The sequence below is a fragment of the Bufo gargarizans genome, chromosome 3 (genome assembly GCF_014858855.1).
Source record: "Bufo gargarizans isolate SCDJY-AF-19 chromosome 3, ASM1485885v1, whole genome shotgun sequence".
Classification (NCBI taxonomy): domain Eukaryota; kingdom Metazoa; phylum Chordata; class Amphibia; order Anura; family Bufonidae; genus Bufo; species Bufo gargarizans.
In genome coordinates, this window is record NC_058082.1 from 20,940,041 (window position 1) to 20,953,831 (window position 13,791).

The following is a 13,791-nucleotide window of genomic DNA, read 5'->3' on the forward strand; positions in this document are numbered from 1 at the left end:
ATGATCATGTCAGCCAGGCCGAAAGCCAAAATAGTGGACCAGCCATGAAGTGGGGATGTTGGGAACAGCATGAGAAGTCCACAGAGTGGACCTATGACATAGTGGTTAGGTGGAAGCTACTCATCAGCAATGTGAGCACAAAGGGCCCCCCCCAGTCAGACTTGCGAGAGGATGGACGATGGTGCAGATAGGCAGCGGCCAACTGACTACATAGGATGTCTCTGTAGTAGTTCAGTTTGTCCTCCCTCTCAGTAGGTGTAAAAAAGGCCACCATTCTGGACCTGCAGCGAGGGTACAACAAGGTGGAGAGAAAGAAGTCATCCCTCTGCCTAATGGTGACAATTCGGCTGTCACTACGCAAGCAAGTGAGCATGCATCGTGCAAGTGACTCAGAGGGACTCCCTGTCTCCATCTCCACTGCATACTGCCACGGTGTGTCCGGGTCCTCTGTCTCATCTTCCTCATCGCCCTGTTGCTCCTCTAGCTGCTCCTTCTCCTCCTGTCAGCTGAGTAGAAAAACCACCCATTTGGCTACACATTGCCTGTGATTTAATGTCCTTCTCCCCCTCCTCCTCTTCCAGTTCAGCCCCCACAGGGCTCATGTGGCCGTGATATCTAGGCGCCACGTCTTCAGTCCCCTGACCAGCCAGATTTACCAGCATCTGTTCAAGAACATGAAGCAGTGGAATGATGTTGTTCATCCCGTAGTCCTTGTGACTAACAAATAATGTGTCCTCCTCAAAAGGCCTGAGCAAACGTCAGGTGTCCCGCATGAGCTGCCACTGGCTGACATTTAAATTACACAGTGGAGTACTCCTATCTGCTTGCATCATCAATAAATCGTTGATAGCCTTTCTCTGTTCGTATAGTTGGTCCAACATATGGAGGGTGGAATTCCAACGGGTGGAAACGTCACATATCAGCCTATGTTGGGGAATGCCATTCTGTCGCCGCAGCTCAAGGAGGGTGTACTTCGCAGTGTACGAGTGGCTGAAGTGCATGCAAAGTTTCCTGGCCGTTTTTAGGATGTCTTGCAGATGGGTGGAAGACTTCAGGAACCGCTTGACAACCAGATTGAACACACGTGCCATGCAGGGCGCATTGCTCAGCCTTCCTTGACGCAGCGCTGACACCATGTTCTTCCTGTTGTCGGTCAGCATGGTTCAGAATTTCAGTTGTCGCAGAGAAAGCCAGGATTCGATTTCTTGATGCATCACACGGAGCAGTTCCTCCCCTGTGTGACTCGGTTCGCCAAGGCAAACGAGGTGCAGAAAAGCCGAACCTTGCACATGTGCACAGGGACACTGTGACTTGACACTGCATTGGAGGCTGAGGACACAGTGGAGGATGAGGGGGCAGAGGCGGACATTGTCACAGGACCAACGGCCTGACAACGCAGAAGTGGCGTGACCTGGCCAAGTTGCTGGGGTGGCTGTACAGGAACCACATTCACCCAGTGGGCCGTAAATGACATGTATTGTCCCTGACCATAGTTACAGCTCCACACTTCGGCGCTGCCGTGCACTTTGGCAGACACCGACAAGCTCAAGGACTGGCCCACCTTCTGTTCTACATGTGTGTGCAGCGCTGGTACTGCCTTTTCGCCAAAGAAATGACTGCTTGGGACTGTCCACCTCGGCTCGGCGCAAGCCATTAGTTCTCTGAAAGGTGCAGAGTTCACCACTTGGAAAGGGAGGAACTGCAGCACCAGCATCTTGGACAGGAGCACGTTCAGCTTCTGCGCCATTGGATGCATGCACGCATACTGTTGTCTCTTGGCAATCGCTTCTGTGATAGATTGCTGATGGAATGACTGAGGAGGAGCAGGAGCATCAGGATCGGCAGAAGATGGGGTTGACAGACAGCTCCCTTCGGCTGAGGTGGTGAAGCCTTGACTGGCTGAAACTAGGTGATGTAGCGGTAGCTGTGGCAGACTGGACCACCACATTGGAGCCACGGTTCTCCCAGGCCACTTTATGGTGACGCTGCATATGTTGACGCAGGGCTGTGCTGCCAACATTGGCACCCTGCCCACGCTTCACCTTCTGCCCACATATTCTACATATGGCCATGTTGACCTCGTCCGGTGGCTTCACAAAAAACTGCCACACTGCCAAGTACCTGATTTTTATTTTTTTCCCCCAACACTACTCACTGGCTGACTGCTACCACCGCTGCTTCCGTGAACCTGTGCCACACCTTTCTGGGCAAGTAGGCCGCTGCAAAGCGTGTGGTCTACCCTGTGCCCGTTTAGCTCCCGACCTCCCACTGCTGCCACCCTGCTGACTTCCGGTCACGCTAGCGACTTGCTGGCTCAGCCGCTGCCACCCTCTTCTCCTGATGATGATGAAACCCCTTTTTTCACCCGGCTCCCAAGTGCGATCGGCTTCATCATCATCATCGAGTAGTGTCTGCACATCACTGATGTCCTCCTCAACGGTGTCTGGGTCAGGAGCCTGACTGCTCGCAACACAAGCTCCCGCGCCACTCTCCTCATCACTACTTGCCCGCCTAGCGGAGGAAGCGGCGGATGTCTCCTCCAGATCTTGGCTGGGCAGTAGCTGCTGACTGTCCTCTAGTAGCTCTTCCTCACTGAAAAGTGAAGCGGAGCCCACTGCATATAGGCAGGTTGAGGACAGGTGAGGGCACAGGGCCTGCTCCCGGGCCATGCCAACTAAGGGTTGTGTCTGACGAACCCACCGACTGTTGGCTGGGGGTGTCTGATGTAACTTGGAATGACGTGGATGACCGAGTTAACCAATCAAGAACCGCTGGGTTGCTGGTCAAGACACGACCGCAAGATGACACCGGGAGCTCAGACCTCTTGCTGCGACTCCTGTTACCACGCTCCCTTCCTCTGCTGTGACCTCTGCTTGTGCCCGGCACATTTAGGCCTCTGCCACTCCTCTGTGCATGGCCTGGCACTTCTCTGCCTGACATACTTGTAGCTGAACTGAACAAATTAAACTGCAATTAAAACACCCCTAAAAGCGACGAACATATTTTTCTTTTTGTACTGAAATAGTCCACTAAACTCTTTCACCACAATTAATTGCAGAAATGCACTGAGAATATATTTTTCTTGTTGTACTGAAATACGACCCTATGTGCTTTGACCAGAAAAAACGTAGAGTGAAGTGCGTATATATATTTCTTGATGTACTGAAAAACTCCCCTATACACTTTCACCAGAAAGAACTGCAACAGTGCAGTGCGTATATATTTTTTCTTTTTTACTGTAATACCCACTATACGCTTTCACCAGAAATAACTGCAGAAGTGACCTGAGAATATATTTTTCTTGCTGGACTGAAATAGGCCACTATACGCTTTGACCAGAAAACAATTTAAAGAGTGAAGTGCATATATATATTTTTCTTGTAGTTCTGAAATACGCCCTATATGCTTTCACCAGAAATAACTGCAACAGTGCAGTGCGTATATATATATTTCTTGTTGTACTGAACTTCGCCCCTATATGCTTTCACCAGAAATAACTGCAACAGTGCAGTGCGTATATATATATTTCTTGTTGTACTGAACTACGCCCCTATATGCTTTCACCAGAAATAACCAACAGTGCAGTGCGTATATATATATATTTCTTGTTGTACTGAACTACGCCCCTATATGCTTTCACCAGAAATAACAGTGCAGTGCGTATATATTTTCTTTTTTTACTGAAATACGTCCCTATACGCTTTCAACAGAAATAACTGCAGAAGTGAAATGCGTGTATATTTTTCTTGTAGTACTGGATAAGATACTAAGATATAAGCCTCTAAAGGCTTTTCAACAAAAGACTTGCAGCCCAATAACAAGAAGCCTGAATGACAGAGCTGTCTAATCGTTCCCTGCACTTGTAGATCACTTTCCTATCAATGTCCTTAGCGCCTTCTGACGTCTCTCCCTGCACTAAGATGCTGTGAAATGATTCCTATCCTTTCCCTGCACTTATAAATCTTTTTTTTTTTTTCCCCACAATCTTTTTTCCACTTGCTGTCCCTAGCGCCTTCATACGTCTGTCCCTGCACTCTGGACGCTGGAAAATGTCTGACTGTAAGATGGCTGACGTATTTATAGGGCTGTGACATCACAGTACTGACTGGCTGATGATTGGCTGCATGCAGGCATGTAAATCTGGGTGATCCCGCCTTCCCAGAGTTCCTTGCCCCATGTCCTCAGTCCTCACATGTGTAGCCGCCATTTTAGGAAAATTGTGATTCTTTACCACGAAGCGCGAGGAAATCCGTATTCGTTGCGAATAAAATTTTTCCTGAAATTCTAAACTAATTCCACTTCGTCGGCTTCGGTTCGCTCATCTCTACTAATAAGCTTTAATAAGGACTAATGTAGTTATTTATCAGTGATGTATTTCATTTATGGCCCATGGTAGTCTTTAGCGTCTCCGGTACTGATAATGCCACTGCCAGTAATTACTGTTAATATTATTATGCACCCGGCACAGTAATTAATATCAATTCCTCCCATTCAAAAGGTTATATGCAGAATAGAAATGTACGTTACTCAGCAGTGGTGTGTGACTGCCACCCAGTGGTGAAACTGAGGAAGTAACTGAATATTCTTCAGCTGAGACAGAGTATTGTGGTTGTGTTATAAGAATATGAACCACAATCCATCATGGTGACTGTTATATAAAGTGACAGGTAATTTTTCAACACATTGGCCCAGATTTACTAAATCATAAAGATGGCATAAGCTTAGACCGGCTGTCTAGACCTGCAGCAGATTTATCATAGCTAGAGTTGAGCGAACACCTGGATGTTCGGGTTCGAGAAGTTCGGCCGAACATCCCGGAAATGTTCGGGTTCGGGATCCGAACCCGATCCGAACTTCGTCCCGAACCCGAACCCCATTGAAGTCAATGGGGACCCGAACTTTTCGGCACTAAAAAGGCTGTAAAACAGCCCAGGAAAGAGCTAGAGGGCTGCAAAAGGCAGCAACATGTAGGTAAATCCCCTGCAAACAAATGTGGATAGGGAAATGAATTAAAATAAAAATTAAATAAATAAAAATTAACCAAAATCAATTGGAGAGAGGTTCCATAGCAGAGAATCTGGCTTCCCGTCACCCACCACTGGAACAGTCCATTCTCAGATATTTAGGCCCCGGAACCCAGGCAGAGGAGAGAGGTCCCGTAACAGAGAATCTGGCTTCATGTCAGCAGAGAATTAGTCTGCATGTCATAGCAGAGAATGAGGCTTCACGTCAGCCACCACTGCAACAGTCCATTGGCATATATTTAGGCCCAGCACACACACAGGCAGAGGAGAGAGGTCCCGTAACAGAGAATCTGGCTTCATGTCAGCAGAGAATCAGTCTGCATGTCATAGCAGAGAATGAGGCTTCACGTCAGCCACCACTGCAACAGTCCATTGGCATATATTTAGGCCCAGCACACACACAGGCAGAGGAGAGAGGTCCCGTAACAGAGAATCTGGCTTCATGTCAGCAGAGAATTAGTCTGCATGTCATAGCAGAGAATGAGGCTTCACGTCAGCCACCACTGCAACAGTCCATTGGCATATATTTAGGCCCAGCACACAGGCAGAGCAGAGAGGTCCCGTAACAGAGAATCTGGCTTCATGTCAGCAGAGAATCAGTCTGCATGTCATAGCAGAGAATGAGGCTTCACGTCAGCCACCACTGCAACAGTCCATTGTCATAAATTTAGGCCCAGCACTAGTGTTGAGCGGCATGTCCCATATTCGAATTCGCGAAATTTTGTGAATATTCGAAAGAATATTCGTAAAATATTCGCGATTATTCAAATTCGTTATTATTTCGCATATGCGATAATTCGAATTATCGCATAATACATATGCTATGCAAAATTCACATGTGCGCTAATGAAATCGCCTTACGAAGATTCGCAACTCAATTCAATCACTAATGTATGAATGCAATGCCCTTTGCCTCTGTTCTGGGACAAGTGTAGATATTCGCATGTGCGCTAATAAAATCGCCTTACGAAGATTCGCACCTCAATCACTTTCTAGGGAATGTGAGACTTTTGGGAATCAATCGAGATACAGTGGGGGGTGATGACAGTAGTTGACAGAGTACAGATCAATGTAATCTGTAAGGTGGAAAGTAAAATAAAAAATACGAATATTCGTAAATCGAATTTTACGAAGTTCTACGTATTCGCGAATATGGTGCTATACTATATGAATGCACAGGCCTTTGCCTCTCTGTTCTGGGGACAAGTGTAGATATTTGCATTTGCGTTAATAAAATCGCCTTACGAAGATTCGCAGCTCAATTCAATCACTAATGTATGAATGCAAAGCCCTTTGCCTCTGTTCTGGGACAAGTGTAGATATTCGCATGTGCGCTAATAAAATCGCCTTACGAAGATTCGCAACTCAATTCACTAATGTATGAATGCAAAGCCCTTTGCCTCTGTTCTGGAACGTGCCGATATTCGCATGTGCGCTAATAAAATCGCCTTACGAAGATTCGCAGCTCAATTCAATCACTAATGTATGAATGCAAAGCCCTTTGCCTCTGTTCTGGGACGTGCCGATATTCGCATGTGCGCTAATAAAATCGCCTTACGAAGATTCGCAGCTCAATTCAATCACTAATGTATGAATGCAAAGCCCTTTGCCTCTGTTCTGGGACGTGCCGATATTCGCATGTGCGCTAATAAAATCGCCTTACGAAGATTCGCAACTCAATTCAATCACTAATGTATGAATGCAAAGCCCTTTGCCTCTGTTCTGGGACGTGCCGATATTCGCATGTGCGCTAATAAAATCGCCTTACGAAGATTCGCAACTCAATTCACTAATGTATGAATGCAAAGCCCTTTGCCTCTGTTCTGGGACGTGCCGATATTCGCATGTGCGCTAATAACATCGCCTTACGAAGATTCGCGCCTCTATCACTTTCTAGGCAATGTGAGTAAGATCTGAGCTGTTGGACCTTTGGGAAACAATCAATTATATGTGTACTGTAATTTTGTGGGGGGGGGGGAAAAAAACAAAAAACGAATATTCGTTTTTACGAATATATAGCACTATATTCGAAATATTCGCGAAATCGCGAAGTTGCGATATTCGCGAAAAAAATTTGCTTTTCGAATATTCGCGCTCAACACTACCCAGCACCCAGGCAGAGGAGAGAGGTCCCGTAACAGACAATCTGGCTTCATGTCAGCAGAGAATCAGTCTGCATGTCATAGCAGAGAATGAGGCTTCACGTCAGCCACCACTGCAACAGTCCATTGGCATATATTTAGGCCCAGCACCCAGGCAGAGGAGAGAGGTCCCGTAACAGACAATCTGGCTTCATGTCAGCAGAGAATCAGTCTTCATATCATAGCAGAGAATCAGGCTTCACGTCAGCCACCACTGCAACAGTCCATTTTCATAAATTTAGGCCCAGCACACAGGCAGAGGAGAGAGGTCCCGTAACAGAGGATCTGGCTTCATGTCAGCAGAGAATCAGTCTGCATGTCATAGCAGAGAATCAGGCTTCACGTCACCCAACATTGGAACAGTCCATTGGCATATATTTAGGCCCCGGCACCCAGACAGAGGAGAGGTTCATTCAACTTTGGGTAGCCTCGCAATATAATGGTAAAATGAAAATAAAAATAGGATTGAATGAGGAAGTGCCCTGGAGTCCAATAATATATGGTTAAGGGGAGGTAGTTAATGTCTAATCTGGACAAGGGACGGACAGATCCTGTGGGATCCATGCCTGGTTCATTTTTATGAACGTCAGCTTGTCCACATTGGCTGTAGACAGGCGGCTGCGTTTGAGGCCTAGTATTTAGGCGCTGGGTGACCGGTATGGATTTAGTGACAGAATTAGACTTGGAAATGCACAGTAGCGGGTGTGTGTGAAGTTATTCTGAATGACCCTATGTGCACCTTGAATATTATATACCCTTTTAGGGATAGATTTCAAATAGCTCTGATATAGCAGAAACCACTAAATTATGAAATTGCTAAATTGGGAATTGTATTTCAACCCAGAACAAGAAATGTGCTTGAACGGACACTAAATAACTCGCCCAGCTACAGCACTAACGACAGATTTAGCTGGATATGAATTTGAGGCCTAGTATTTAGGCGCTGGGTGACAGGTATGGGTTTAGTGACAGAATTAGACTTGGAAATGCACAGTAGCGGGTGTGTGAAGTTATTCTGAATGACCCTATGTGCACCTTGAATATTATATACCCTTTTAGGGATAGATTTCAAATAGCTCTGATACAGCAGAAACCACTAAATTTTTAAATTGCTAAATTGGGAATTGTATTTCAACCCAGAACAAAAAATGTGCTTTGACGGACACTAAATAACTTTCCCAGCCACAACAGGACAGCGTTAACGAGAGATTTAGCAGGATATAAATTTGAGGCCTAGTATTTAGGCGCTGGGTGACAGGTATGGGTTTAGTGACAGAATTAGACTTGGAAATACACAGTAGCGGGTGTGTGTGAAGTTATTCTGAATGACACAATGTGCACCTTGAATATTATATACCCTTTTAGGGATAGATTTCAAATAGCTCTGATATAGCAGAAACCACTAAATTATGAAATTGCTAAATTGGGAATTGTATTTCAACCCAGAACAAGAAATGTGCTTGAACGGACACTAAATAACTCGCCCAGCTACAGCACTAGGGACAGATTTAGCTGGATATAAATTTGAGGCCTAGTATTTAGGCGCTGGGTGACAGGTATGGGTTTAGTGCCAGAATTAGACTTGGAAATACACAGTAGCGGGTGTGTGTGAAGTTATTCTGAATGACCCAATGTGCACCTTGAATATTATATACCCTTTTAGGGATAGATTTCAAATAGCTCTGATATAGCAGAAACCACTAAATTATGAAATTGCTAAATTGGGAATTGTATTTCAACCCAGAACAAGAAATGTGCTTGAACGGACACTAAATAACTCGCCCAGCTACAGCACTAGGGACAGATTTAGCGGGATATAAATTTGAGGCCTAGTATTTAGGCGCTGGGTGACAGGTATGGGTTTAGTGCCAGAATTAGACTTGGAAATACACAGTAGCGGGTGTGTGTGAAGTTATTCTGAATGACCCAATGTGCACCTTGAATATTATATACCCTTTTAGGGATAGATTTCAAATAGCTCTGATATAGCAGAAACCACTAAATTATGAAATTGCTAAATTGGGAATTGTATTTCAACCCAGAACAAGAAATGTGCTTGAACGGACACTAAATAACTCGCCCAGCTACAGCACTAAGGACAGATTTAGCGGGATATAAATTTGAGGCCTAGTATTTAGGCGCTGGGTGACCGGTATGGATTTAGTGACAGAATTAGACTGGGATATGGCCAAAAAATAAACAGACTATTGCTGGTTAAATGCACTTGGTGTGACAGCTTCACCCTGATGTAGGCTTTAGCCAAAAAACAACCACACCATTGAGGGTTAAATGCACTTGGTGACAGGCGCAGCTTGCCCCTGATTTAGTATATGGCCAAAAAATGAACAGACTATTGCTGGTTAAATGCACTTGGTGTGACAGCTTCACCCTGATGTAGGCTTTAGCCAAAAAACAACCACACCATTGAGGGTTAAATGCACTTGGTGACAGGCGCAGCTTGCCCCTGATTTTGTATATGGCCAAAAAATGAACAGACTATTGCTGGTTAAATGCACTTGGTGTGACAGCTTCACCCTGATGTAGGCTTTAGCCAAAAAACAACCACACCATTGAGGGTTAAATGCACTTGGTCGCAGCTTGTGCTGGCGCACCACAAGACACAAAATGCCGCCGATCACCCCAGAAAAATGTGACTGACAAACGGTCTGGGCAGCCTAAAAACAGTGAGCAATTGAGGATCAGCAGCTCAATGATCCACAGCTGCAGATCGATCAGTTAATCAAGTCCTTTGGAGGAGTTAATCTGCCTAATCTCGCCCTACTGTCGCAGCCGCAACCTCTCCCTACGCTAATCAGAGCAGAGTGACGGGCGGCGCTATGTGACTCCAGCTTAAATAGAGGCTGGGTCACATGGTGCTCTGGCCAATCACAGCCATGCCAATAGTAGGCATGGCTGTGATGGCCTCTTGGGGCAAGTAGTATGACGCTTGTTGATTGGCTGCTTTGCAGCCTTTCAAAAAGCGCCAAGAAAGCGTCACAAAAGCGCCAAGAAAGCGACGAACACCGAACCCGAACCCGGACTTTTACGAAAATGTCCGGGTTCGGGTCCGTGTCACGGACACCCCAAAATTCGGTACGAACCCGAACTATACAGTTCGAGTTCGCTCATCCCTAATCATAGCTGCTCAGGCTGGATGATAAATGTGGTGCTACAGGTTCACCCCAACCATGTGTCATTTATAATACTGGTGTCTCCTTATGTGTCAAAGACTCCTTTGGGCCTTCGCAGGCACAAGGCCTCAAATAAGACTCCTATCTCTATACCTCCTATAGAAGTGGCCAGGATATTAGAGATAATGTTGTGTGTTTTATGCATTATATGTAATAACAGTAATATGCAGATGTCTACATTTGAATCACAGCTTGGTCACAGTAAACACTCGAGCATAAGAAGTTCTGAAGATGGCAACTTAAACAACATCAGTCATCCACCCACAAGATATCAGGTAATTATTCTGCTCTTATTATATTTAAAGGGGTATTCCCATAGGGTATGCCATCACTATGATCACTCCGAATGCTGGGACCAAAAGAAAGGGATGTGCAGTGGCCAGGTTTGGGGTGGACCCTACCACGCTGGGTTCCCCGGACACTATCGAGGTGTCACCATATCTTGCTGCTCTCTGGAGGGGATGGTAAGGCATGGTGCACCCCCATGGGAAATAAGTCCAGAGAGTCAGGGTCTGCAGTAAAGCAGTGTGCTACTTTACTGGAGGAACTCAACTACAAACCAATATAGACAAGGCACTAACCTGGCTTTATACCGCGCTCAGGGCTGCGCTGCCTCAGTCAACCTCTCAGTCACCGGACCAGTCACCGTTTTTTTTCCCGGTATTGAGACCCTGTGACGGATCTCAATACCGGAAAATAGAAATGCAAGTGTGAAAGTAGCCTAATAAGTACCCCGCTCCCCGGCACCCGCGTCGCTCCTAATGCTTACATGGCTGCCGCTGCTGGGGTATGGCAGGGAAGGATCCAGGGCAGGTGGCGGGATGGACCAGTGGTGGTTAGTAGGCAGAGTTAGTGCCTATTCAGATTCTTGCTATGGGTTCCAATGATTTCTATGTACGCCCCTGCCTGTACAGCCGCATGGCCAGGAGGGGTGAGGGGGGACTCATTGCTAAATCAACACTGCACTCCCTTCATTCTTATAGCTGATTGTCCCCCAAAATTATAAAATGAGGGCACATCTTAGCAATATACAATGACTGTATAGAATGGGAGTACCCCTTTAAGCCACTACTGTACCTCGTGAATGATACTTCTGCTCTTTATTTTCTTCAGTTTCTGCTATTTTTCTGTTTGTGCCCTTAGGACAAAGCAGTGGTCAGAGTCCCAAGGTGGTCTAAACTGCCGAGAAAGTGATATAGTCTAAAATACCCCCTTCCCCCATAGCCATAGATCCTCTGATAGCACATATTAACAGAGGTTGATCACATAGCCTTTAAGAATTGCCTGCAATTTCAGAAAGAACGTGCAGATGCAGCAGAGCTGAACTTGTCAACTGCTTATTTTGTGCATCATAATCAATGTGGATATCAATCTACATGCATCATATGTCCTAGGGCAGTGATGGCGAACCTTTTAGAGACAAGTGCCCAAGCTGCAACCCAAAACCCACTTATTTATCGCAAAGTGCCAACATGGTATTTTACCCTGAATACTACAGTCTAATATGGTATATCTTCCATGTACTTTATCTTGTAGCTATAATAGCCTGCCTACATTCCGTGCGCTGCCTGTGCCGTTCATAGCGCGCCCTACTCTGATGAAGGGCAGGAAAAGTCTAGGGCATATTGGTACACCATAGACTTTTTCCAGGCTGCGGGTGCCCACAGGGCTCTGAGTGCCGCCTCTGGCACCTGTGCCAAAGGTTTGCCACCACTGTCTAGGTGATGTAACACTGGGAGAGTCACTTATAGAGAAGGATTTGGGTGTCCTTGTAGATCGTAGATTAAATAACAGCATACAATGTCAATCAGCTGCCTCTAAGGCCACCAGGATATTGTCATGCATTAAGTGAGGCATGGACTCGCGGGGCAGGGATGTGATATTACCACTTTTCAAAGCGTTGGTGCGGCCTCACCTGGAATATGCAGTTCAGTTCTGGGCACTAGTACATAGAAAGGATGCACTGCAGCTGGAAAAAGTACAGAGGAGAGCGACTAAACTGATAAGGGGCCTGGAGGGTCTTAGTTATGAAGAAAGATTAAAATAATTACATTTATTTAGTCTTGAGAAGAGACGTCTAAGGGGGGACATGATTAACCTATACAAATATATAAATGGGCCGTACAAAATACAGTGAAAAAGTGTTCCATGTCAAATGCCCTCAAAACACAAGGGGCACTGCCTCCGACTGGAGAAGAAAAAGTTCAGTCTCCAGAAGCGTCAAAGCTTCTTCACTGTAAGAACTGTGAATCTGTGGAATAAACTACCTCTGGACGTGGTCACAGCAGGAACAGGGGTAGTTATAAAAAAAAGGCTTTGATTGCTGCTTATGAAAATGTGTAGAAGTCAGGGTCTCACTTCCTTTTCCTAAATTCACATCCCCAACCATCCCTTGGATGAACTTGATGGACTTATGCATTTTTTCAACCATATTTTCTACTTATGTAACTATGCAACCTTTAGTTGGGGTAAGATAGTAGATTTAGACTACTTTTACACTTGCGTTTTCCCTTTCTGCTATTGGGATCCGTCATAGGATCTCAATACCGGAGGAAAACGCTTCCGTTTTGTCCCTATTCATTGTCAATGGGGACAAAAGTGAACTGATTGGAACGGAATGCACCAGAATGTATTCCGTTCCATTTGGTTGCATTCCCATTGCGGACAGAAAAAAGCTGCAAGCAGCGTTTTTGAGTGCGTCATGGGATGTGGCGCAAGATGAATCTGGCATGAAACACAATGTAAATCTGTTTTCTCAGACACAAAAGAAAACGGATCCGGCGCCCATTGACTTACAATGGTTTTAGTGCCGGATTCGTCATGGCTATGTTAGAGACAATACAAGCGGATCTGTTCATAACGGATGCAGCCGGTGGTATTATGCCGTGATGGATCCAGCAAAAAGGCAGATGTGAAAGCAGCCTTACCTGCGTCTTATAGAAAGCAGTAAAATGCACACAGCGGATGGATTTGCCTAATACACAAAGGTCCTGCTTTTGGATCATTTGGCAAGGATTTGGTGGGATCTGTTATTGGGATCTGCATCAGTTTTATGGAAATTTTGTTTCCCACAGAAAATAATGAAGCGTCTTATCAAACGATACGTGCTGAAAGCTCAGGTGGACAAGGAGAGCGATGAAGTCAATGAAGGTGAGTTAACTAAAAGTCTCAAGTACCATGTGGCGAAGAGCGTCGCTGTGCAGGGAAAGACTGTGACCGGGCGGCAGGGCATAAGTGGAGGGCCTTGCAGTCAAACCTCTTAGCATCAGAAAGAGATCACAATTTTCAGCACTTTCCATGAAGATAAAACCCTTTTAACCTCTTAAGAACCAAGCAAATTCATGCTTGTAGTATGGCCACGCGCAGGGGCATAGCTAAAGGATTATGGGCTCTGGTGCAAGAGTTCAACCTGGGCCCCCCTTCCCTCAGTGCTTT

At 45.7% G+C, this 13,791-nt stretch overlaps 1 protein-coding gene across 1 annotated transcript in view; it reads left to right on the forward strand.

Moving 5' to 3' along the window:
• Nucleotides 1-13,791, forward strand: part of TRPC6 (transient receptor potential cation channel subfamily C member 6) — a 229,383-nt gene that overhangs the window by 212,887 nt on the left and 2,705 nt on the right. Inside the window, exons 10-11 of the mRNA XM_044286027.1 lie at nucleotides 10,548-10,631; nucleotides 13,431-13,506. Coding sequence (XP_044141962.1) covers nucleotides 10,548-10,631; nucleotides 13,431-13,506 — 160 coding nt within the window. The remainder of the gene's footprint in view (nucleotides 1-10,547; nucleotides 10,632-13,430; nucleotides 13,507-13,791) is intronic.